This window comes from Petaurus breviceps, unplaced genomic scaffold (assembly GCF_028583685.1).
Source record: "Petaurus breviceps papuanus isolate PSGF00001 unplaced genomic scaffold, PetGlider_PUasm1.0 90734, whole genome shotgun sequence".
Classification (NCBI taxonomy): Eukaryota; Metazoa; Chordata; class Mammalia; order Diprotodontia; family Petauridae; genus Petaurus; species Petaurus breviceps.
In genome coordinates this window covers 11942932-11970360 of record NW_027187327.1, presented here as the reverse complement: position 1 = coordinate 11970360, position 27429 = coordinate 11942932, and the positions used below count along the sequence as shown (strand labels likewise).

At 36.3% G+C, this 27429-nt stretch overlaps 1 protein-coding gene across 19 annotated transcripts in view; it reads left to right on the top strand.

The window, feature by feature from the left end:
• Window positions 1–27429, top strand: part of LOC138145372 (protein FAM9A-like) — a 650020-nt gene that overhangs the window by 211467 nt on the left and 411124 nt on the right. For 14 of the 19 annotated variants that reach the window (XR_011164208.1, XR_011164207.1, XR_011164212.1 and 11 more), the window contains 2 exons: window positions 16290–16401; window positions 18168–18246. Coding sequence is in view for 6 of the 19 variants with exons in the window: in XM_069067019.1 (XP_068923120.1) it covers window positions 18231–18246 (16 nt within the window). In the remaining 13 variants the exon portion in view is untranslated. Of the gene's footprint in view, window positions 1–11588; window positions 11787–16289; window positions 16402–18167; window positions 18247–27429 lie in introns of all 19 variants that reach the window. The other 5 variants (XR_011164218.1, XR_011164216.1, XR_011164214.1 and 2 more) reach the window with 2 other exon arrangements.

The window sequence follows — 27429 nt, the reverse complement described above, 5'->3', positions numbered from 1 at the left end:
CACACTTAGAAAAAGGCACTTGTTACACCCAACCATAGGAGTAAGATATAGTACTAGTCCAATTTATGATTAACCAATATAAATGGAAGGTCTGTATTTCTTTGGCCATCTCTCTCCTTCTTCCCATTCGTTTCTTGTAATCTGGAAGGAGAAAATTGATACACTTTGATGCTGTTCATACTCCAAGCCCTTCTTTTAGCCCACCATGGCCTCTATAACTTCTTTGAATCCTGGGGGGAAGCACCACATCTTCTATTCCCTTTGTCTCTTCTCTCCCTTTCATTTTATAGGATCTCCTTTTAGAGCATACTAAATTTCAAACCACATGACATTTCATTACCTCAGGAGATGAGTGAAAAACTCAAAATCCTTGAAATCTCTGAAGATCCAAGCCATTCTCCCCATCTAAAAGACATATTACACTCATTCAATGTGAGAACCTTCTGAGTATCATATTGAATAAACCACTAAATGTTTTAGAAGGACCAAAAAATAAAAAGGAAGAAGGAAGACAGAAGTGAAGATAAGTGGGACACCACCAAGGCAAATCTATGTTTGACAAAACAGTTCAAAATTAAGGACAATTATGTATTGTGTCAGCAATGCAATATTCACAATGTCTACAGAAATTACAGATATGCTGATGTAATTATCCATCACAAAATATATCAAGCTTGCTATATGGGGGAATTAGCTGGAACATTTATTAAAATACCAAAAGACTGAGTCCCAAAACCAGAAAGTCAAAGCCATCAGAGTAGTTAAGAAATTGGCACAGGCAGATAAAGTAGAAAGCACCCACATTCTCAAGCCTTTAAAACAGAACAGGCTACCTCAGGCAAAGGTCCTCATCTCCCCACTCACAGCAACCACCCAGCATCCAGGAAGTGCGCTCCCAGCAGCTCCGGCCCCTGGCAGTCCTCAGCAGGAGTCCTTAGCAGAAATTCTGGCTGACTCAAAAAGGGGTTTGCGCTTCCGCTGCCTCTGCTGCTGCTGCCGCCATCGCCACCACTGCTAGCCACCACAGGAACTCTAGCTTGGCTTCCGCTTCCTCTTGCTCCACCCCTTCCTGCTATGTCAGTAAGTCCAACGGGGCACGGAAGATCTTTAAATCCCATAACCCTTACATGTAGTTAGTAATATGCAGAATGTCTATGGTTAAGCTTGAGTTCATGATATTAGTAGTGCAGACAATTAATAGCTATAATTCATATAATAGGAACGTGCTAATATTTCTCTGAAAAGAAAACAATAATTTAATTAAGAATGATAAAAAAGAGGCATTTAATAATTCATTAATTGAAATGCTAAAAATAAATATACTTATAGGAATTGAGACTGGACTGGTGATTCCATTTGTGTAGAAAACTCCAAGTGAGGAACTTTCTCTACCAGTACAGGGCAACCTCTTGTCTGAACTTTTTAGTCTTAGAGAATTGCCTGTAACAATGAGAGGTTAAATGACTTGCTCAGAGTAACAGAACCAGAAGTAGGACTTGAACCCAGATCACTTTGCCTTTGTCAGCAGCTCACTATTCATTACAACACATTGTCTCTCAGTAAGCAATAAATGGACTGAATTATACAATAAAAATAAAAAAGGGTTAAATAGTGTATTTAAATATAGATATTAAATGATATAAATGCAGTATTTTTAATAATTGTATTTAAATATACATGGTTAATTATTTAAACCAGCAAATTATTTAACTGGCTAATAAAATAATTAGTTTTATATTATAATTAATATTATAATATTGACATAAGAAGTTCTTTGTAAAATGAGATGTTAATTTAAAATATATCTTTGCTAACTTGACTCTTCAATAAAATTTGTAAAATTCAAGGAAATCTTATAAGAAGAAATGGCTAAAAACCATTAAAGTTTGGAACATTCAAAACTATACTTCAGAAAATGATAAATACAACTAAGATATAAATAAAATATTTCAAAGCACAATTGTATGTTAAGAAATAGATTCAGTTCTTCCCATCATTTAAAATCTCTGCAAACCCTCTCATTTTTTTTTTACCAGGTTAATTTTTTCTTAAATTATTTAAATTTTTCTTTATTCATTTGATGATACTTCTTCTGATATCTAGCATTGTTTCTTTTTTTTATCTGCTTTTCATCTTATAAGTTAGAAGATCCATGCATAAAATAAAGTGTTAGTAATAATAAAGATGAACTAGACATCATATTGTGAGGAGGCAAATTTGACTTTATTCTATTGAGACCTAATGTGATAGGACATCATATTTAAAATTTAGCTCAGGAAGGGAATTTCTTGGGGCAAGTGACTATTCCAGTCTTATAGTAGGAGAGAATATTTCCTTATGATCTTTAGACTGAAATTTTGGGAAATAAGATTTCAAGAAGTTCAAAGATAGGATACATAAACTGGTGCTAATGATCTAATATTATGCAGAATGAATCAAACTGAAAGTGATGGGAAACTCTTAAGAATGAAATCCTGAACATATGAAAAGATTGATTCCAAAGAGGAACAAAAGGGTGAGTTGTCCCTTGAAACTGATATTGTAACATAGGGAACTCATCTATCAACTCATGAAAAAAAAGACAGAAGATGGAAAATAAGGTGGTTGTTTTTTGGTCATATCCCACTCTTCATTCCCTATTTGTTTTTTTTTTTTTTGGAAAAGATACTGGAGTGGTTTGTCATTCCCTTCTCCAAGTCATTTTACAGATGAAGATACTGTGAGACAAATAGGGTTAAGTGACTTGTCCAGGGTCACACAACTAGTAAGGGTCTGAGGCTGGATTCAAACTCTGATCTTCCTGACTTCAAACCTGAGGCTCTGTCCACTGTACCACCAGCTAGGAGGAAGGTAATCACCACCAGGAGAAGGTAACTGATCATGAATGTAGAAAGAGTTCTACTTATATGGTGTAGCAAGGAGCACTAAAACCTATATGGGTGAAGATTGCTAATGAATATAAAGGACAATGAAAGTATTTTTTTCCTGGATAAGTTGTGGGAATGAGGAGGAACAAAAAAGCATGAGACCAAAGCTCCTGAGCTATTTATTGATAACAGATGACAGTGAGAAGACTGAACTATTCTCTTGCCCACAGGACATTTCTTCTTGGGTAAGCCACTAAGATTTGAAATATTTCTCACATGGAACTTTTTAGCTTCCCTCCTAAACCTCAAGCTCTCTCTGTACTTCAGTATTTATGTCTTTGGCATTGACATTCACCATGTCTTCCATGTTTGTAAATGGGGATGGCTTTTGAGTCTTATTTCATGTCTCATATTTACTTACCAAGTTCTGTCAATTCTAGGATTTCTTATTTTGATTCCACTCTCTCTAGTCCCATGATATTTACTTAGTACAGAGATATCAAAAGGGAAGACTACAGGCTCATTTTGGCTAACAACACCCCCGAGTGTGGCCAGAACCAGATTAAAACCTATTTGGAAAATATTTAACAAAATAACAGAAAAAAATACAATACAATACAAGCAATGTCATATTGTGGTTTGCTAAGTCAATATGCTGCCCATAGGGATGCTTATGTATGGCTTAGTTTCTATTTGAGTTTAATACCACCATCCTAGTACATGCTCTTTTTCCTCCTCTTATAGATCTTTCTACTTCCATTCTTTCTCTCACCAAATTGGGCTTCATGTTGTTATTGTAGTTCAGTTGTTTTCATTCGTGTCTGACTCTTTCTGACCCCGTTTGGGATTTTCTTGGCAAAGATACTCAAGTGGTTTGCCATTTCCTTCTCAAGTTCATTTTACAGATGAGGAAACTGAGGCTGATAAGGTTATGTGACTTGGACAGAGTCACATGGCTAGTGTCAGGTCAGGTTTGAACTCAGGAAGATCTTCTTGACTCTGTGCCCAGCACTCTATCCACTGTACCACCTAGCAGCCCTGAACTTCATACAATTGTTATAATAATCTTTCTTAAACATAAATCTGGTCATGTCTTTCCATCTGCTAAAAATGATTTTCAATTGTTTTTTGTTGCTGATTGAATAAAGTTCAAACTCTTTTGTTTGGCATTCAAAACCCTCTACAAACTACTACCAATTTACTTTTTAAGCTGTAATTAATTTTACTCACTTTCCTTCACTCTGTAATCCAGTTAAATTGAATACTACCCCCAAACATGCAATATGGTTTCCAGACTCCATGCATTTGCTCTTGTTTTTCCCTATGCCTGGAAAGCTCTCTCTTTTTCTTTTTGGTCTGTTGCATTTCTACTTGTTCCTTAAAATCAAATTTTAATGCCATGACCTTCATGATGCTTTCCCTGATTTATTTATCCAGTAACAACTTTACCCAGTCCATCTCATTTGGTAAATCCAAATCTTGAAAAAAGGAAATGAAGATGATGACACTGGAAACCTGAGCTCACCTGAGATATTCTAGATTTAGCAAGACTCATTTTAAGTGGTAGGAAACAGGAAGAACAGCTCAATTCAGTCCAAGCTCACATGAAACTCAGAAGAAGGGAGCATTGAATCTGAAAATTACAGTAAGGTCATAGAAGAATTCCAGACCTGCCTCACCCTCTAGCAAAATTACCTGGAGGCCTATAAATGGCTACTGGCCAAGACCCATTACCATCTGAGTTTAGTCTTTGTACTGTGAGACGATGTCTCAGTTCACCAGGTTTGTAGATATCATTGAGAAGAGGCTGGCCAAGATGAAGACAGCTGAGGCATCTTCCATTGAAGATGAGAAAGAGGTTCAGGAGTTGCTCACCGCTTCCAGTAGTTATTAGACAACTGCTTAATGCAGTGGTGATATTGGATATTTTAGTGATTTGTGTTTGTGGATTAGATAATAAACTTCATGAGAGCAGTGACTATTTTTATCTAAACTTGGTATCTCTTCCAAGCTCTAGCACAATGCCTAATAAATGTTGCATCAAGTTAAGAATGAATGAGTAAATGAATAAATTGGTTTGTATAGTATTCATTTTTATGGTCCCCATGACTGGTTATGAGGATATGATAGTATAAAATTCGAGCTGAAAGCTAATAATATTCTGCCTCTACAGTTAGACTGTAAATGCCTGGCAAGTAGAGACTAGGTAACATTCCTTTTGTATTTTCAATGCAGTATTTATTAATAGGCACATAATGAGTGATGAATATCATTGTAGCAAAATTAAACGATTCTATTTTCTAGTAGTAAGTCATTATCCTAATTTTAAAGGAAAGAAGGGGAGTGTACATGTGGGTCAAAAACAACCAGGATGACTAATGAATTCATAAAACATAATCACTAAACACCAGAGAAATTGGACCAATCTGGAATTACATTTTTCTTTGGATTTATTCTGATTGGTATATTCATAGATATGTGGGATTTTCTCAACCTTGGATAGGTGTATTTTTAAAGCACACCTGGCTAGCTTTCTTACTCTTGTGAATAAAGGATTGTATCGCCAGGGCTATGTTGGGGGAGGCAGTAGGACATTTATGATTAGTCTGCAATCTTGGCAGAGCTATTCAGTCACGGATGGACCTCACATGTGCTAAGATGAATCCTAGAATCAAGACACCAATTTGGGCCTTGGGAGTATAGCACATCTCTACATGTTCTCAATTCACCCATTGTTTTGCGATCAATAAATCACAGTTAGGTAAATTTTCTGTGAGTTTGGGCTATATTTATTTTCCTTGAATCTGAAGTGAGCTGCTACAAATGGTTTAGCATATGTAAGCATTTTGTGGCCTTGAAAGATTTTATTATTCTTAGGTTCAAATTTACCAACATCATATATCTTATATACAAACGAATATTATATTTAAATGCCCATTTAAATGGGTAAAGTTAAATGAGTAAATACCCATTTATACATATGTATCTTGTTGAATATATATAATATATATTTATATTTTATTTATATATAAATATATATTTATATTTTAATGTTTCTTTGTAGATGGTGGCCCAACCTTTCTGAAATTTAGACCTTTTCTTGCACCATGGTTGGAATGCATGTTGCTTCCATTTGAAATCCTCCTTATTCTTTAAGGCCTAGTTTAAATGATAAATCTTATTATAGCTTTCCTTGAACCCTCCCTCCGTTGAACTCTTCTAACATCTTATTCCTCTTTTGCACTTTACTTTATATCATGTTAATTTGTGTATATGTCTTGTTCTCTCCTCCCTAGCTCCTACTTGACTCCAAGTTTCTTGAGAGCAAGGACCATACCATATACTATGTCTTCTTCATCTTTATAATTTTATCAGTGTTTTAGAAATAGTAAGAACTCAATCTGTGCCTTTTTGAGTTTAATTGAATTGAATTTTTTGAATGATAAAGATATGGTTTATATTGCTTCAGCATGGAAGAATGCTTTGCATACTTTTGAAAAAGATTTGGTGGTTACTGAAAATGTTTTATGGAAGTCATTTAGACTATCTTATGTTTATACATACTAAATCCCTCTCCTCTACAGCAAAAATATTTTTGTAGGACAGAAAGAATATTCTGTGCTGTAATGTTTTCTTCTTTTCTCTCTATATTGTGTTGGATTCAGAAAATAATGTTCACTCACCAACGAAAGCCTACTTTGCTTGCAATCTTGATTAATGATGACTTTTTGAATGATCTAATCATATGTTCTTCATATGAATTGATTAATATTAATGGAAATTCAGCAAACTAACTGTATATTAAATTGGTGTTATGGGACTTAAGAATAAATTTTAGAAAGCGTAAACAATATAGTTGATAAGGTTAAAAAACCCAACCTCTTGACATATTTTATAGACACAACTTTTGGTAATATAATTGAAGTTAATAGCACTGAAACTTATAGGTTGACAATTCTCTACATTGAAAAAAAGGTCCAGCTACTATATACGTTAGCTTGTTTGCAGGGTTTTTCAGCCCAGGAAGGGTGACTACAAAGTAATGGAGAGAGTTTCCTACATGGGTTATTACTTTATACTTTCATCATATATACACATACATGTGTGCAATATTATTGAAACCTTAAGACTAAGGACATGTTGTTCAAATTAGCAGTAGAAAAGATAGAATGAATGAATTGGTTAATTATACTTAATTATATATTTAAGCCCAAGAGATGAGTGAAGCCTTTGATAGAACTGAACTTCATTACCTCAAACAAGAAGACTGGACATCAGCCCAATAGTGACCAGAAAGGCACAAAATAGCAGCTTAACGCAGACAGTGTAGAGTTAGAAGGGAATTTGGAAATTATTGGTTCAATATTGATGTTCAAGTCCCTCATCTTACTGATGAGAAAAGTGAGAACCAGAGAGGTCACCAAGGTCACACAAATAGCTGGCAAATGGAACTAAGATTCCAAGTCTCTTGATTCTTCTAAATGCTCTTTCTACTATATAACAAACACTGTCTACATTGCACCAAAGGCTCCCGAGATGTATACATATCAAACCCTCTTCTATGCAATTGTTTAAGAATAAATGATCCTTGTTTTGACTATTGTTGTTAGTAATCAAATTTGTGTTTATGTAAAAAATGTGTCTGAATTTAATTTTTTTTTACTATAGGCTTCAAGATAGGCAAGTCACAATTGACTTCAACTTTCACATATTCCTATTGGATCTGTGTTGGCAGTAGAGATCCAATTCCAATATTCATTTGTTAATGGTCAACTATGGACAAAGCACTGTGGTAGGCACAGTGAAAAATTTCAGAACAGTTTTTTTCCTCAAGAAGTTTCTATGCTATTAATAGGACACACCACATAAAAACATTATGAGAATTTGAGGAGAAAGCAATACTAATAGGGTTATAGGAGCATAGATTTGGAGGTAGAAGAAATTCATCCAATCCAATCCTCTAATTTTAAAGATGAGGAACTGAGCCCCAGAGAGGTTAAATAACTTGTCAGATAACTTGTCCAGGAACACAGAAGTCCATCTAAGACTTGAACTCCAAACTTCAGACTCCAAAAATAGCTCCTTACTCACCATGCCCCAAGAGAATCAAGAAAGGATTTCTATAGGACATAGTGCCTAAATTAAGCCTTGAAGAAGGCTAAGGATTCTAAGAGGTGAGGAGAGATTGAATCCATCACAGGGATGTGAGACAACCTTTGCAAGGCTTGGAGGTGGGAAATAGAAATGACAAGTTCGATAAGTAACAAGTAGGATAGTTTGTCTGGAACGGAAGGTGTGTGAGGGGAGTGAGGAGAGTATATCTGGAAATACATAATGGAGTCAGATTGTGAAGGATTCTAGACACCAGACCCAAGAATTTGTGTTTTGTGCTAGAGGTGATAGGGAGCCATCAAAGATTCCTGAGCTGGAGGAGTGACGTGGTCAGAGCTATGCTTTAGGAAGATTCATTTAACAGTGATGTAGAGGATGAATTAGAAAAGGAAGAAATAGGAGGTAGGATGATCACTTCAGAGGTCATTGTAGTAGTTCAGGTCTTAGCTAGAATGAGTTAATTATATCCCATAGGTTGGATGGGAAGGTGTTATGATGCAAACTTGGCAAGATTTGTCAATTGATTAGATATAGTGATTACAGTAGAGTGAAGAAATGAGTCACTATGGGTGACTAAAAGGATGGTGGTACTCTTGACCGGAAAAACCCCCCCAACCCAAAATGATGTGTTTACTTTGACTAGTCAACTAGAGAACACTCTTAATGCAAATAAAATGCATTTAACTAGCACATATTGTATTGAAAATAGCAACTAAATAATTCCTTCTCTCATTCTTCTACAAATACGTGGATACTCAGTGGGAAGAGAAGAGTCACATGTAGGGAACAAATGGCCAGAACACACGAGTAGAGGAATAACTCATGCTTCTAATACTGTAGAACTATTGATATTTTCTGGTAATATCATAGTGTTGCCCTCTGATGATCCTGATTCCCATTAGACATTTCATCTCCATTGTTCAGTACTAGGTACCTCTACTGATGCTTGCCAAACATCTTGTCTTTGGTGTTCTGTGCTGTATGTTGTATCTCTAGCCCATCTGATCTTTAACTGTCTAGATATTTTCAGAGTTACATGATAATCTGTTCAACACCTTTCGGGAAAAAACCTCTCTCTTGAAGGAGAGGGTTGTAACTCTGACACCTATGTCCACTACCCATTGGGTTAGGGTATTGGGTAGTGTGGGGATGCTGTATTTAGTTATCTATCCCCCAACATTCATGCATCTGTCCCAGTTATATTCTATATAAGACTATAAGGCCTCAGTTATAGTCTTCAACTGAGGTGCTATCTTTAGGGCCACTTCCTTCTGACACCATTTCTGGGTCGCAGTGGTTAGAAAACTCTCTCATGCAGAGGTGTGCTTCAGGTCTTTTAGCCAATTGCTGTGAATCTTTTACTTTCAGTCAAACTGCACCAGAAGGTAACAGATGCCCAGTGTAAGATGATATCTTCTCTTAAAACAATTTACTCCTGTATTGTATCCTCTGACTCTCTCCTTTTTACACTCAAGTGACTTTGGTCAGAAACCCATTTTCGTTCCTAGTTTTTGTCATACTTCCCAGATGAGTCAAGTTTCTTCAGTTTCTACTTCAACAAATAGAAAAGATTATGAATGAGACTGAAAAAGAACAAAAAAGAAAAGATTACTTTCAACCTCCTTTTATTGTATTCTCCCGTTTTGCCCAAATCAAAGGGTTGGTGCGGTTAAAGAATAATGCAGCATTATATGGTGCAAAGAGACAGGAACTTGGAATCATGAAAACCTGGGTTCAAATATTGCTTCAGGCATTTACAGCCTATGTGATCGTGGATGAGTCACTTCATCTTTTTAGGCCTCAGTTCCATCATCTGTCAAATTATGAGGTTGGACTGAATGACCTCTAAGCTTCCTTCCAGTTCTAAATCTATGATAGTATGCTCATATAAATAGAAAGATCAGTGACCTTTGTCCAAATAACTCCGCATTCCACTTTGATGTCCTTTCCTCCCTCATCCAAGCAGCAAGGAAGAGTCTCATGTTTCTACTTTAATAATAATAGAGACTTCAAAGGCAAAAGATTCATACTTTAGCTTGCCAGAATCTTTAAAAGGAGCAGTTTATTTTGTAAGCTGGAAGAATTAATTTTTTTTCTTCCCTTTGGTCTTGTAGGGATCTTACACAGTAGGGAGATTATCTATATTTACTTTCTAGGGTGCAGCTAAGCTAAGTTACCTCTGATGACTTTCTTTGAGTAAAGAATCATAGAATCATAGATTTAGAGCCCAAGGAGTCTTTAGAGTCCATCTATTCCAAATTATTCACTTTAGAGATGAGATACTGAGGCCCAGGATGCTTAAATAACTTGCCCAAAGTCATTCTGGTTAAATAGAGTCAGGATTGAACCACATCCTCTAACTTCAAATTTTGCACCTTGCTACTGCACTATACTTTTGCTCAGGGCTTTCACAGCTAATTGTGGCAGTAGAACTTTGAAGACATTTTGATCATTTCTCATGCAGTTTTCAAAATTAAATTGTTCCCTCTCTATCTACTATTACAGAATCGCAAAATTGTAGTATTTTAGAGCTGGAAGGGACCTCTGTGGCCATCTAGTTGAACTCATATCAGGAAAAAAGAATCCCTATTATAACACACTCAGCAAGTGATCAGGCAATCTCTGGGTAAAATCTCAAATGAGAAAGAACCTATCTCTTGAAGTAGTCCTTTCTACTTTTGAACTGCTCTAATTGTTAATAAGGTTTTCCCGAATATCAGATCCTCTGAAATAGAAATTTCCAATAGACACAAATAGCTATAGGTCTGTAACTAGGGCAGGGTAACTGGGACATTGTCCAAGGTTCCGGTGTCCAGGGGCAAATGCTTCCTCTATGTGCTTCACTCAGTGTGTTCCAATTCTTCCAACTAGATATAATCATCAGGGTCCCAGTGTTGTGGTTTTGTTCTAAGATTTATCTTCATCCTTAATCTTCACAAAAACATGAGCAAGAGTAAGAGGGGCAGGCTATCCCCTCTTCTAGAAAAACTGAGTTGAAGTGTTCTCCATGATATTACTGCTCCCTTATTTCTGTGCCTTTCCCTTTGCCTGCTGTCACTCCCACAAACCACTTTCTGCACTTTGATGGCAAAATCCTCCTCTCAACCCCTGCCTTCCTATTGTTTTTCCGTAGATGAGTTAAGGCTATGGATAGAAGTGGGGGGTGGGGAGGCTAGGTCTCACAGTGAATAGAGCACTGGCTCTGGAGTCAGGAGGACTTGCATTCAAATCCAGCCTCAGACACTTAACACTCACTAGCCATGTGACCTTGGGCAAGTCACTTAACTCCAACTGCCCTGCCTCTCCCCCTCCAAAAATGCAAAAAAAAAGTAGGAGCAGGTAAAGAAGGATAGCAAAGAGCACCAGTAATCTTTTCCAGTTTCCATACACTAGTGGCTACAATTTAAAGAAAACATCTTAATTAGATGAGACATCTTACTAGGAGTTAGATAACCTAGATTCAAAAGGGAAAAAGTTAATTCCAATATATCATAAGCAGATGCAGTTATTGAAACAGGCACCAAACTCCCTCCCACTGAGTTCATAATACATAGTACTTATTTTGAAAAAAATAATGTGCAGAACTTTTTTATTCTTTTATTTTTAAAGATTGATGTAGCCTTAAGGGTTGGCTTTTGGTCATGCAATTGTTGTCCATGTGGCACGCCACCCAGTTGAAGAAAACGACTTTTCCAGATGCTCCTCTCGTGCACCCAAATGTGACAGAAAGGGGTTAGATGCTGTTGCCAGATCCCATGGCTCCCCAGCATTCCAGCATTGCTTCCACCCACTCAGGGAGGAGAAAGGGTAGGTAGGAATGTCTTCTTTGTCTCTCTCTCTGTGTCCTCCACTCCCAAGACCTCTGACTTTGAGGTGGGAGGAGGTGATTTCTCTGGTTTCCAGTTTTTTCATAGAGAGTTCTTGGTATCCCTTTTGCATTCCATTTTGATTTCTGTGGCATTTCATCTGCTTGAAGGTGAAAGGGGATTAAAGAAAGCCTCATATGTTTGATTAATGGCAAAGGAATAGAGGATGTATTGTGACATTACCTAGCCCATGTACAGTATAGTTAAGAGTGAAGTTGAGTAAGAAATAGAGACCCAAGATCAAAGTCTAACTTACAGTGAATACATATCCAAAGTTAGGGGTCAGGATTAGAAGGATGATTTCATTGGTATAGGGAATAATTAGGTGAGAAAACTCTCTCTACCAAATGCAGGTTGTTCCCTTCTCTGCAACACTGAGAGGTTAAGTGACTTGCACACACACATAAGCCAGTATATGTCATGAGGGGACTAGATCCTATGCCTTCTTGGCTTCCTGGAAAGGTCTCTATCCACTATGCATTGCTACCTCTCTTGACCTGTTTGTGAAAGTGAGTGCAATGAAGAGAAGAAAGGATGAGAACACAAGAGAAGAAAATCTCTTGCTATTCTTGGTGCTTTTCTATTTCCTACTCCTGGAGTGATTAACTTAATTTCAAATGGACTATATATGCTTTATATTCCATGCTTTGAGTTTAATACGGGGTATAAATATGATTACAGAAGGCCACACTGATTCACTTGTGTTCTTTACCTGGCATATCTGTAATGATGATTTATACAAATTATGTAGTTAGGTTCCTGATTTCTAAGCGTATTCCTAAGAGTTGGAAACAGCTTTCTCACTGCCTAATTATAAGTTGAAGCTAGAACTAATATTCACAGAACAGGAGCTCCATAAAAAAAAGCATGATAGAAAGTTATCATTTTGGTGGGATATATTATTATTATTATTAAATTTTCTTACCTAAGAGGTCCTTATTCCTAGGTCTAATAGGAATGAAATCACAGGTCTAGTCCCCAGTGCTGTTTAGTAATGCTAAAATAACTACAATTTTTCATGATCAATGGCGTGAAAAGCTTGTCCTATGAGAAGAAACGGATGAGTATTTTAATGAACACTTCTTATATAATGTCTTATCCTACGTGGTGGTTCTGATTTTGTACATGAAAAATTCATAGTTTCCTTAGGATTTCATCCAGTCAGAAATTTCTGTAAGTTTCCAAAGTACACAAGTTGTGGAAGGTTATGGACACTGAATACGTGTCAAACCCACTTGTTTGGAAGGAAGACGAACTTTCTGCAGAAGCTGGAAGGCAAAAAAACCCACAGACTTTCAACACAGGATTTTGTTCAAGAAAACACATTTCCTGCAAGTAAGGTAGTGTTCAAAGAAGAAAAAACTTTAGTAGATAATCCATTCTGATAATGCGTATTTTATATGGCTTAATGAGTCTATATTGGCAATTGGAGATTTCTCATTTATTTCCTCATTTTTTGTAGATGGTTGAATATAATCTTGGCATTCTATAAAGACGCTGTGTTCAAATGATACTATGAATGCACTTGGTCTATGCTGAGTGTTGCAGAGGTACACATGAACCAGTTCCTGCCCTAGGGGGACAATGGGTTAAAATCATGTTACAGAAGGGCGGAAAATGAGTGTCAAAGCAAAATTTAAGAGTTTCTCCTAACAGAGGAGATACATAGTGAACTACAAGAAAATAAGTACTGGTTTCCCAGAGGGAGCATTTCTTTTTGATGACTACTGGCCAAATCACATAATCTTCCTGTTCCAAACAGAAACCCTGCTGTTGATTATAACCACCAAAGAAAGAGGAGTTCTGATTTAAGAAATGGAAGAGGGATTGACTTGAAGATATTGAAAAGTATTGACAAGGGTGCTGTTTGTGGCAGGGCATGGGGTTGATTTGGAGTATGGTGGTATGAACATGATGTAAGAGGGGTAAACTCTGTGACAAGGTGGGCTGCAGCCACTGGGGATATGAGGGATGAGTGAGAAAGTGTTTATGGGAAACTCTTCTGACTGAAGTATTTTGGGAGATTAAGACACCCCACCTGGACTCGAATAATTATTAGATTTATATACAGTCAGCCTAATAACTGAGGTGAGAGGTAGCATAAATCCATGAGGGCTGGTAAATCTATCAAGTGAAAATGGCAGCTGTTTTGGCTTGAGACAGAATGACCCCTCCCAAGTATCAAGTTTACTGCTTAGTACGGTACTGCTCAATTTCAGTAGTCCTTAGCTATTCATGGATTACCGAGAGTATAATGAGACTACTTTAGAGTTTTGGGTTGGGACAAGGCTGGGTCCAATAAATTCACTGCCAATTTCCTGGGTTCACATTACCTTTCAGTCCCATGAACCCCAGAGGATTAGACTGACACTGGTACATTTCCCCACTCCTAGATTTGAGATTCTTATCTACTTTAGGAGAATTCCAAGAAGGCATGGTTCAGTCCAGAGCCTTTTAGACTTATTTAGAGGCCACTGAAAATTTTGGGGGTAAAAGGGACTGATTTGTATCTCCTTCCCTGATAGAAACCTTATGGCTATTATGGGGTATTCTTCCCCAAGAATAAGAACTGAGCTCAATCAATCAATCAAGAAACATTCATTAAGCACTCTCTGTATTCCTGTCACTGTCCTAGGGTCTGAGAGTACAAAGACAAAGAAAGAAACAATTCTTACTCCCAAGAAGCAAGATCAGTTAATTACAATTCTGATTGGTAGTTTTGGGTTTCCCTGGGCCACAATTTCATCATTACTGATTTAATTAATGCTGCTACTCACCGAATATAGGACATAAAGTAGCAGAATCTACAACTTCAGATAGACAATGACATCTACGAACATTCCTATTCACCACCCAATCATGACCACCAGAAAGAAGTATTATGGTGGCATTGTTTCTCCCAGCTTCCAACTCATCTTGCAAACCCACTCTTACCACAAGCACTGCTCACCACCACAATCAGGCTGCTAACAATACCACAGGTATTATTATCTCTATTTTATAGGTAAGCAAACCGAGGTTATAAGAAATTGTAACTTGCCCATGGTCACACATATGGAAAGGGTCAGAGTTCAGATTAGAATCAAGATTACCCTGATTCCAAATCTGGTGCTCTAGCCACTACACTAAGATTACTTTGTGGCAAATGTAGAAACACATTTCTAGATGCATCTAAAATAGGTGATTTTTCTTCTTTCTTCTTTTTAAATAATATTTTCTCTTTCCCAATTACAAGTAAAAACAATTTTTAACATTTGTTTTTTTAAAGCTTTGAATAATTCTATTATTCTTTCCCTCCCCACCCTCTTCCCTGAGATGATAAGCAATCTGATATAGATTAAGCATGTACAATCACATAAAATGTATTTCCATATCAGTCATTTTGTGGGAGAAAACTTGAACCAAAAGAAAAAGGAAAGAAGGAAAGAAAGTGAAAAACAGTATGCTTTGGACTGCATTCAGACACCATCAGTTCTTTCTCTGGTGACTGATAGCATTTTTCATCTTGGGTCCTTTGGAATTATCTTGGATCATTGTATAGCTAAGATCAGCTAACTCATTCACAGTTGTATATTGTACAGTATTGCTGTTGCTGTGTAAGATGTTCTCCTGCTTCTGTTCACTGCATTCGCATCAGTTCATTTAGGTTTTTCCAGGTTTTTCTGAAATCATCCTGCTCATCATAAAATAGGTGTTTTTTTCTTGGAAAACATTATCTTCCCCTTTTCCCTGTAGTCCTGTCACTTTTTTAAAGGAAGTTGAAGTTAAGTTTCAGGGCATCTAGTCTCAAAATAGGATTGAGACTTGTCCTCTTGTTCTTGAAACCTAGGTATGTGGGATGCTCTGCTTCACCTTAAAGAATACCTCTTAATTTAGTGGCAGTTATAGTATCAGCTATGACTAGATAGGTTTCTGAAGACTGAGGTCCATAGAAATTTTTTTTTTAAGCAATTGGGGTTAAGTAACTTGCTCAAGGTTACATGGCCAGTTATTTCTGGGTGTGGTGCTGGGTATCTGAGCCCAGCTTTGATCCCCAGGTCATCCCAACACTGGAGCCGGTGATCTTACTCACTGAGCCACTTGGCCACCCCGGTCCATAGAAATTGACATAAAATTCAGTTAGTCTGGTTCCAGAAGTGTTATAACCATGGTACTAGGCTCGGGCCAACAAGGACTACATTAGAGGAATGAAGGACAGAATAACAGCCTCCAGGTATCTCTCTCTTACTTCCATCCATCTTCAACATTCAGTTTAAATGCCATCACATATAGGAAATCATGTCTTAATCTTCTTGGTTATTAATGTTCTCTGTCCCCTCAAATTACCTGTATATAGTAAGTTGTTTCTATGTTGTTTCCTCCAGTAGAACAGTGGAATACAAGCTCCTTGAGGGCAGGAGCTATTTTTCATTTTTTGTTTTTACCTTTCTCTATTCCTGCACAGTTTCCACTGTTGTTGTTGCTGTATCCTGGAGGAGCCTTGGAATTCCTGCACTGAGATCCAGACGACCTCCTTCTATAGAACTATATATTTAGCTGGCCATGGACCCTACCAGGTATTCAATCTGGCCATTTCCCAACCTGTTGTTTCAAATGCCTCTCCTCCCCTGTGTATTCCTTCTATCTCTTGTTCTGGAAACTAATCAAATCAATAATACTACTATTGCTTCTGGAATAGCCAATTGACTTCTTTATTGTTCCACATGCCACCCTTGTGATTTCCCTGATAAAAACACTCTTTCCTGGCCACCATAACGTGGTGGCCAAATTGGCAAAAATGGCAAACATTATGTGTTTGTCTTCTTATTGACATGTGAGCTAGGTAAAGTTGATGGTTTTGCTATTCTAGAAAATTATTATATCCTCTGAACTAAGCACAGTGCCAAGCACATGGTAAACACTTAAATACTTCATTCATTCATACAATCTTCTGCTTATAGGGCAGTGTGTTGCCCATATTAAGCATTGAAATGTTTGGATACAACTAAATATTTTCTTGGGGGGGGCTGTAAGAAAAGCTGTTCTTTTGCTGGAAGTATTATTAGGGTTTTTTAAAACTCTGAATTCCCCTATATGAAAACACACTTTCTCAAAATTTGTTCAGGGTTTCATTTATGATTTTTAACTATCTGGTAACTATTCCAGTCTGATTGGCAATTATAATCTTGGGGAGAAGTCAAGTAAAATTTGCATTGTATTCTATTGAATATCCAACAAATTGATCAATTAGGTAGGAAGCAGGAATTTAACATCATACATTGGAATGAACATTGGCTCTGAGGTCAGAGGATGTGAGTTCAAATGTTGCCTTTGATATTCGATATTTCTATGACTTAGTGCTACTCACTTAACCTAATTGAACCTTATCTATAATATGAAAGAATAGTTGGGTTCTTAACCTGGGGTCCATGTACTTGTTTTGAAAAAAATATTTTGATAGCTTCATTTCAGGATAATTATTTTCTTTATAATCCTGTGAATTTCATTTTCTTTGATTTGAAACATTATTGTGTGAAGGGGTCTGATAGATTTTAACAGAATGCCAAGTTGAGCCATAACACAGAAAATGTCAAGAAACCCTGAGCTTTTTTTTCAGTCTTTTCAGTTAGCTAGAAATTATGCTTTTCTTTGCATAGCCCTAAGCTCTTCCTTTGGACAGCTAGGTGGCACAGTGGATAGAGTTCCAGGCCTGAAGTCAGGAAAATTCATCTTCTTGAGTTCAAATCTGATTTCAGACACTAACTAGCTGTGTGACCCTGGGCAAGTCACTTAACCCTATTTACCTCAGTTTCCTCATCTGTAAAATGAGCTGGAGAAGGAAATGGCAAGCCACTCCAATATCTTTACCAAGAAAACCTCAAATGAGGTCATGAAGAGTTGGGCACTGAAATTGACTGAACAACAACAATAAACTCTTCTATGCAAGAACATAACAATATAAGTGAGAAAATAATGGCATCAATAATATTACTCCATCGATGAGAGGTTTTATTTTCATTTCAGTGTGGTGCTACATGATTGATCTTTGGTGATAAAAAGGCCATTACAGAGGATACAAACAGTATGTAGGCTTTTGTAATAGTTGTACTTTGGCTCAGAACTTTATGAAAACCTATCCTGATGTAACTGAATCTCATGTTTTACATTTGGAGACTAAATTGAAGCATTTTCTACTAGAGGAGGGGAAAAAAGCATATGTTTTGGGTGAATCTCTTTGGGAGTTTTTTTTGGAAATGTCCACAACAGAGAACTGTTTTACCAGTTTTTACTGCTCTTCTGTTTAGATCATTAAAATAGAACATGCAATTTTGTGTTCTAACAGCCATACATAGACTATTTCTGTTGAATCCTCTGATGAATCTTCTAGTCCAAAACATCTTGTAAGATGGGACCAAATGAAGGTGAGGTAACACATAACTTCAATTTCTTTCATCTTGTCAAAATGAATATATCAGTGTGAAAGGATTTATTTTAAATTGTGTGAATAGGTGACTTTTACTGTACTTTAATATACGACCATAGAACTATAGTTATAAAGCAACTTAGAGGTCATATAGTCCAATATTTAATTTCACAGATGAGAAAACTGAGCCAAAGTGATTGTCCTAAAGTTTACATCTATGTCACTTCTCTTTTTCTTTTAAATTAGCTTTAATCTTAAATGATTTGTGGTAAAGTTCACATTAAAAGTCAAAATAATGAAACCGGCAATTACAACTATGTACATTTAAAGTCTTTTCAGTGCCCCAAATGTCCTTTTAGTCACGGGCTATATCACATTTTTTTTTTGATCTTTCATATTTACTTTTCCTACTGTATTGTTGAAGTTTCAAATATAATCTGTTCTGGTTCTGCTTTTTTTGCTTTGCATTATTTACAGTTTTCATTTTACTTCTAATACTTTGTCAGCCTTATTTGAATGCTTGTATTACATTAAATGTGCAATTTATTTAACTATCACCCTGCCGTTGAACATTTGCTTTGCTTCCAGTTTGGGGGCAGTTATAAACATTATTGCTATGAAAATCTTTAAACAGCTTTATATTTTGAAATTTATGACACTGTTTTCAGGGCATGTTCCTGGCAATAAAATTACTGGTCAAATGGTATGATTATTTTTCATAACTTTTACTGCATGCTATCAGATAGCCCTCCAAATAAAATGTTCTCTTACAGTGCCTGTCAGCATTGAGTAACATTGCTTTTACTTTTTTTGTCACCTTAGTGGTGGTGAAGTAGTATCGATACTGTTTTGAATTCTTTAGTGAGGTTAGCAATCTGTATCCCCTTTCAAAAAATGACTCTTATTCTTTGACTATCTATTCATTGTGTCACTTGTACATTGTAGATGTCAATTTTTTACCTAGAATATTTATCAGTCTTCCTAGACCTTCTTATTTTTGTTCTATTTGTGGAATGAAAAAAAAACTCTCATCCTCACAACTAAAACAAGTACCTTATACCAATTTCTTCCTTCTGTAGAAAGTTACTTTCTGGAACTCATTGCAGTAGCCCCTCCAATTATTTCTTTCTTTTTTTCAGTCATTATAGCTTTATATTTGTTCTAATATGGGTCATATATGTTTCTAGATAGCTTAATTCCCAAATATTTAATGAATTTTATTCATCATAAATGGTATGTGTGTGTTGTTGTTGAGCTATTCAGTTATATCTGATACTTCTTGACCCCATGAACCATATTGATTATAGTGGTTTCTTGGTAAAGACACTGGAGTGGTTTGCCATTTCCTTCTCCAGTGGATTAAGGTAAAGAGAGGTTAAATGACTTGCCCAAGGTCACTAAGCTGTCTGAAGCTGGATTTGAACTCAGTGCTTTCTGAATCCAGGTGCAGTGCTATATCCATTGAGACACTGAGATACCTCATATGTGTGTTTTACGCATATACATAACACACACACACAGACCCTCTTGATCTCCACTGCTAACAAAATTTAAGAATACTGTGGGTATATCTGCTATCTTGTAACCTTGCTGAACCTATTTACTATTTTGATTGATACTTGGCTGAAACAATTGAATTTTTTACATATATTATCATGCCATCTGTATGGAATGCTGTTTTGACCTCTCTATTTTCAAGTTAATCCCTTTAACCTATGTTTTTACCCATCTTATCATACTTGCTAGAATTTCCAGTGCTAGAATTTCCAACACCAATAAAAGTGTTGAGAGACCCACATTAATCATAGGCATTTCTATATGTTACTAACAAAGCCCAACAGCAAGAGATTGAAAGAGAAATTTAATTTAAAGTCGCTGTGGACATTTTAAAATGTTTGGGAATCTACCTGCCAAAACAAACCCAGGAACTATATGAATTCTATTACAAAACACTTTTCACATAAATAAAATCAGACTTAAATAATTGGAAAAAATAGGGGCGGCTAGGTGGTGCAGTGAGTAAAGTGCCAGCCCTGGAGTCAGAAGGACCCAAGTTTAATTCTGTCCTGAGACACTTAAAACCCACACAAAAACACTAGCCATGTAACCTTGGTCAAGTTACTTAACCCCAATTGCCCTTCAAAAGGCAAAAAAAGAAATAATAATTGGAAAAATATCAATTGCTCATGGGTAGACTGAGCTAATGTAATAAAAATAACAATTTTACCCAAATTAATTTACTTGAGTGCCATACTCATCAAACTACCAAAAAATTATTTTATAGAGCTAGAAAAAGTAGTAAAATTCATCTGGAAGAACAGAAGGTTCAGAATAACAAGGAAATTATTGAAATGAAATGCAAGGGAAGGTGACAGCCATACCAGATCTTAAATTGTATTATAAAGCAGCAGTTATAAAAACTACAGGGTACTGGCTAAGAAATAGAGTGGTGGATCAGTGAAATAGATTAGGCACATAAGCACAATAGTTAATGACTATACTAATCTACTGTTTGATAAACCCAAAAACTCCAGCTTCTGGGATAAGAACTCACTATTTAACAAAAACTGCTGGGAAAATTGGAAAATCGTATGAAAGAAACTAGGCATAGACTAACATCTTATACCATATGCCAAGATAAATTCAAAATGGGCACACGATTTAGTTATAAAGACTGAAACTATAAGCAAACTAGGAGAGTAAGGAATAGTTTGCCTGTCAGATTTATGGGGAAGAGAAGGATTTATGACCAAACAAGAGAGAAAGAACATGATGAAATGCAAAATGGATGATTTTGATTACATTAAATTGAAAAGTTTTTGCACAATCAATGCAACCAAGATTAGAAGGGAAGCAGAAAGCTGGGGATCAATTTTTACAGCCAGTGTCTCTGATGAAGACCTCATTCCTAAAATATCTAGAGAACTGAGACAAATTTACAAGAATACAAGTCATTGCCCAATTGATAAATAGTCAAAAGATATGAATTAGGCAGTTTTCAGGTGAAGAAATTTAAGTTATCTATAGTTGTATGAAAAAATGCTCTAAATAACTATTGATTAGAAAAATACAAATTAAAAAAATTCTTAGGGACCACATTACACCTATCAGATTGGCTAACATGACAAAACAAGAAAATGATAAGTGCTGGAGAAGACGTGGGAAAATTAGAACACTAATGCATTGTTGGTGAACTTGTGAACTGATCCAACCATTCTGAAGAGCAATTTAGAACTATGCCCAAAGAGGTATAAAACTGTACACACCTTATAACCCAACAATACCACTTCTATGTCTGTATCTCAAAGAGATCATAAAAACAGGAAAAGGACTCACACGTACAAAAATATTTATAGCAGCTCTTTTTGTGGTGACCAAGAACTAGAAATTGAGGGGATGCCCATCAATTGGGGAATGACTAAACAAGTTGTGGTATATGAATGTAATGGAATACTGTGCTATAAAAATGATAAATAGATGGACTTCAGAGAAAATGGAAATAATTGTATGAACTGATGTTGAGTGAGGGAAGCAGAACCAGGAGAACCTTATACACAGTAACAGCCACAGTGTGCAAGAACTGATTTTGATAGACTTAGCCCTTTTCAACAATGCAAGGACCTAAAAGGATTTCAAAGGACAGACAATTAAAAATGCCAGCTACATCTAGAGAAAAAAACCACAGAGTCAGAATGCAGAATGAAGCAGACTATTTTCTTTTTTGTTTTGTTTTGTTCTCTTTCTTGTGGTTTTTACCATGCATTATAATTCTTCTATGCAATATGACTAATGTGAAAATGTGTTTAATAAGAATGTATGTGTAGAGCCTATATCAGATTGCAAGCCCTTTTGGGGAGGAAAAGGGGAGGGAGAAAGAGAAAATTTAAGACTTATGGGAGTGAATGTTCAAAACTAAAAATTACCCTCACAATAGAGGGGATTTTCTTATCTGGGAGGAAGTATAAATCCTAAACCAACACTCAAGGTCTCCAATAATGGCAGCCTGATGCCTCATGGTTTCTCCTTTGTCATTTACAGTTCCTGGAGAAAGGATATACTTCTCGTGGAGTTGACTTATTGACATAAGCCAGTCACCACTTTCCCAGAGTTCAGTCACTCTCATCCACATAAAATTGATGCCATTCCCATGAAATATGCAGCATCCTTTGCTGATGAACATTTAGCATTCTTAAACTTGTTTCCTGGTCTATACTTTTCTTTTTAGGCATCCATAAGTGTTCAGAGATCTCCCCAGACACTGGATATTAGTTATTGGGGGACTTTACCCCAGATTTAAAATTCTGATAATGTACACATTTTTACAATAAGATGCCCCACCAAGCTGTCCCCTTACCTTTCCACCTTGTGGACTGTCATGCTTGGTAATATGACCATCACTGAAGTTAACAAGAGTGGAGCCAGGAGTAAGGTTATTGGGTCTTTTCCCAGAGTGACACTCCTACCCTTTCTTCTGGAGCTCATCTTCAGAGCTATAGAAAAGTCACTGTTGCTGACTCTTTGCTTAGGCAGGGTAACATGGGTAACAGGTATCCCTTTATAAAAGAACTATAACTTACCTGCTTAGGTTATCTCAATTACTTTCTAGCCTTCTTCTAAGTGATGAAATATTTGGGGAACCTATGATGAACTTGTAATCAGAAGAACCTGCATTCCAATCCCATCTGAGTGAGATATTGAGTGGCTTTTTGGTTCTGGGCCAATCATTTAACCTGTCTTAGTCTGAGATAGATAACAATTCCTGTAGTTGCTATATCCTAGTGTTGTGAGACTCTAAGACATGGGGCATGCATGTGCCCTTCTTCTTTTCAAACCTTTTCAAATGTCTGTTATAGCCATTAAAGGCTGATTACTTGTGACTAGATTATGATACCATCAACCTTTATGTTTTGATATATTTTAATCACACCTCTAGGGCAGTTAGGTGGGACAGTAGTTAGAGCATGGGTCCTGGAGTCAAGGAAGACTGGCTTTCAAATCTGGCTTCAGACACTTACAAGCTGTGTGACCCTGGGTAAGTCACTTGACTCTGTTTGCCTCAGTTTCCTCATCTGTAAAAAAGAACCAGAGAAGGAATTAGCATACACTCTAAGTATCTTTGTCAAAGAAAACCCCAAAATGGGTCATGAAGAGTCCAAAATGATTGAAAATGACTAAACAACAATAATCACACTTCTAGGAATGGTAAGGTTTCACTTAGTGGCCTGCACTGAATTCTCTTACTGGCCAAGAGTTATATTTAGTAGAAAGTCTTTCATCTGGTCTTCCAATAATGTGGACTATATCTAGTATACCAGTGGTTTCAGACTCAGATAGAAAGGTATCCATGAGGACCACATAATGACATAAAAATTCACAAATTAACATTGTCTATTTTTGTTTGCATTTTAATTTAATTTGTTAAACACTTCTTAATTGCATATTGATCTGGTGTAGTATTGGAGGTGGTATGTACTAGGCAACCATGAGTTTGACACCTAGGTAGTACACAATTACAAATTTTTCCCAATCCTCTTTTATGCTCTCTCCTTTTGTTTTTACTATGGTTAAGATTTATAGGAAAAGAAGATCTGGGTTTCCTAGAATACAAGTCCGTGTTTTTGTAAAATGAGGATATTTCATAGAGCGACTCCAAAGGTCTCTTTCATCTCTAATTGCTAACTAGTTACTTCACCATCATAAAAGACTCTAGATCAGGGATTCTTGATATTAGTGAAATAAAGATGTCAGCTTTTCTCATCCAAATTCATGGACCCTCTCATGCACCCCAACCCCCAGATAAAATTCTCTGTTCCCAATGGTATTCATTTAAGATTTTTTTCTTCCCTAGTCCAACCCAAGTAGAACATTAAAATAGGGCCCCAATTTCAAAGTGAAATTCAAGTCAACCCATGTGGAAAAGAAGACCCTATTGAAATAGCATATTGTATGTGCGATTTGCACCTGAAATAAGAGATTTTTTAAATGTCAAATCATTTTAATAGCATCAGGAAAATGGGAGTAAATTAAGTAGTAAATGTGAGTAAATTACTCACTGAGAACAGGAAAACATAATGACCTTCACATTGCTAAATGTAAGATCTTTTTCTCAGTTTTTGTACTTCTCTGTAGCATCTGTTGTAAACTATCTCTTACCTGAACCTCTTACCTTACCTCTCTTGGTTTCTATGACACTGTAATTATAGGCATTCTGTTACCCTTTGGTCACTTGTGAAGTGAGTCCATTCCATCCTGGCTTCTACAGGGGTTTTTCTCCAGATCTTCTAAAACCAAAGGACCTTTATGCCTTCTTACAGCATGGCATAATGGATAGAGAACTGACCTCAAGGCCAGGAAGACCTGGGTTTGAGTCCTGTCTCTGATATTGGCTCTGTGACCCTAGAAAAATTATTGAACTTCTCAGTTTTCTAGGCAACTCTCTAAAAAATGATAAATTATAAGGAAAGTGTCAATCTATGTTGGTAGAGGGAGTTTTCTTCATGTGGAGTTTCCCTATACCAATAAAATCACACATCCAGTCTCTGTCTCTGTCTATCCCTGTCTCTCTTTCTTTCCCATCCTTCTCCTCTGCCTATAAGCATTCTTCTCTATCTCCATAAAATATAAAATAATATTCTTCTAACCTTGTCAGGTTTTTAAGCTATTATGTTAGCTCTTTTTCCTTTCACTGCCAACTTCCCTTGTACAATATGGCTTGTATCCATTTTTTGCATTTTCCCTTATTGCACCTAAAAATGCTGAATTTTTTCATAGTTGATGAGTGATACCCTAACCATAAGACCAAATAGCCTTTTCTACAGCCCCTTTGAGGATTGGAGGAGCAATCATGTACCATCTGTATTCTGTACTTTCTGTCAGATCTGAGAACCATAGAGAGTGCTACCTCTTTAAAAATATTGTGTCATTTTTGAATCAAAAACTCTTGCACTGTTAGAAAAATAAAACCCCTTCAATCCAGCCACATAAGCTATTTCAGCTTCCTAGTCTCAAATTTTTAGATGACACAAAGCTGGAAAAGATGGCTAAAAACATTGGATGTTAAAAAATCTTGCTACCTGGCTCCAGTGTATCTTTTCAAATTTATTATAACATTTTTTTTGTTCAGTTGTTTCAGTCATGTCCATCTCTTCCTAACCCCATTTGGAGTTTTCTTGGCAAAGATACTGGGGTAGTTTTCCCTTTCTTTCTCTAGCTCATTTTACAGATTACAAAACTGAGGCAAACAGGGTTAAGTGACATGCCCAGGGTCACACAGCTAGTCTCTGAGGTATGAGAAATGAATATTTCTCTCATATTTAGTAACTAATTATTGTATTAGGACCAAGGATTTTTTCCCCATTTTCTGCTTCCTCATCTAGAAACCAACCAGTATGGTGAATTTCTTTCAGTGATTTACCCAGGCCAAGATCAAATCAGACAGTAAAAGAAATTCTAAGTATGGACTAAGGGGTGTATTTCTGCTCATTGTGCTTGTTCAGACGGGCCTGGGGAAAGATTGATTCTTATTATCAAGACAGGTGGTATGTAAATTGATATCTCTTTGACAAATATTTGAGTGACCTAAGTCACATACCCCAAAAACCTGCATTTTAATGTAGTCTATACCTGTCTTTGTGTTAACCAATTTGAGTTGATTGCTACTCCTTAGGAACACCACTCCTTCAAAGGGCATATAAGCAGTGACTTTCCTCCTATTAGGAGTCTTTGGTCTAAGAGAAATGGCCAAATGACTATCCTTTTATTAATAACCTGCTGACCTTATTAATAAAATGATTAAATTACCCAGAAACTATGTCTCTTGCATTTTTAAATCATCACAGTGACCAGATTTGAACTCAGGTCTTCCTGACTCCAGGCCCTATGTTTTATCCACTGTACCACTCACTTGCCCTACATTATACATTACTCCCTTTCGTATACTCTATAGTCTAGTCAAACTGACCTTTTTACTGCTTTTCACATATTCTATCTATTATTTCTGTGTCTTTGAATTGGCTGTCTCTCATACCTATAGTAGTAACCAGATTTTCAAAAGGGATAATTAATTGAAAATTTCTTCAAATATGAAGATTTTTAAACAAAATTATTAAATGATAGGTATAGCTGTAAGGATGTAGTTTTATTTAAAAATTGAAAGTTTAAAAAATTTGGGGTATGTCCATCTTTTTGCAGTGACAAAATTTGTTTATATATCTGAATATATGCACAGTCTTTTTGATTCCATTAAAATATTAATTTGGTAGATATGATTCTATAAAAATGAAGTTTTTCAAGAAGTCATCATAATTTCATACACTGTATATATTGTACAATTTAAAAAATTCTGCAAAGAAACAAATAAAAAAATCTGTACCTCTCAGAATGCCTGGCATGTTTCAAGGCTTAGCCTAAGCACCACCTTACAAAAAAAGAAGTTTTTCCTGATCTCCTCAGCTGCTAGTGCACTCCCTCCCCAAAATATCTTACACTGATTTTGTATATACACTTTCCCATATCATTTCCCCTAATAGAATATAATCTCCTTAAGGGCAGGGAATCTTTTACTTTTGACTTAGTAAGACTGACACAAAATAGGTGTTTATAAGAACTTTTTTGACTGGGCTTAAATTAATGCAATTAAATTTTATAAGGCTAAATATAAAATATTATACTTAGGTTTGAACTACCCTCCCCATCCAAAATCCTATCATCAATCAAATACTTCACAAGTACAAGATAAGGAAGCTAGGGCTTTTCTAAACTAGATCACATCTGAAGCACATTGTGCTTGATTCTGGAGAATGTTCAGAGGAGGGCAACATGAAACATGATAGGCCTTGAATTCATGCTGTGGGTTGAAGGAACAGAGAACTCTTTTTTGGAGAAGCACAGATTTTGGAGAGATGTTTTATCTGTTTTCAACTATTTGAAAGGCTGATATCTATATATAGATATATATGTGTGTATACATATATACATCTAAAATTAGACTATATATAATGTGTGTATGTGTATATATGTATATATATATACATATATATGGATAGAGAGAGACACAGAGAGAGAGAGAGAGACAGAAAGAGAGACAGAGAGAGAGAGACAGAGAGAGAGAGAGAGAGAGAGACAGAGAGAAAGAGAGAGACAGAGAGAGAGACAGAGAGAGACAGAGAGAGAGAGAGAGAGA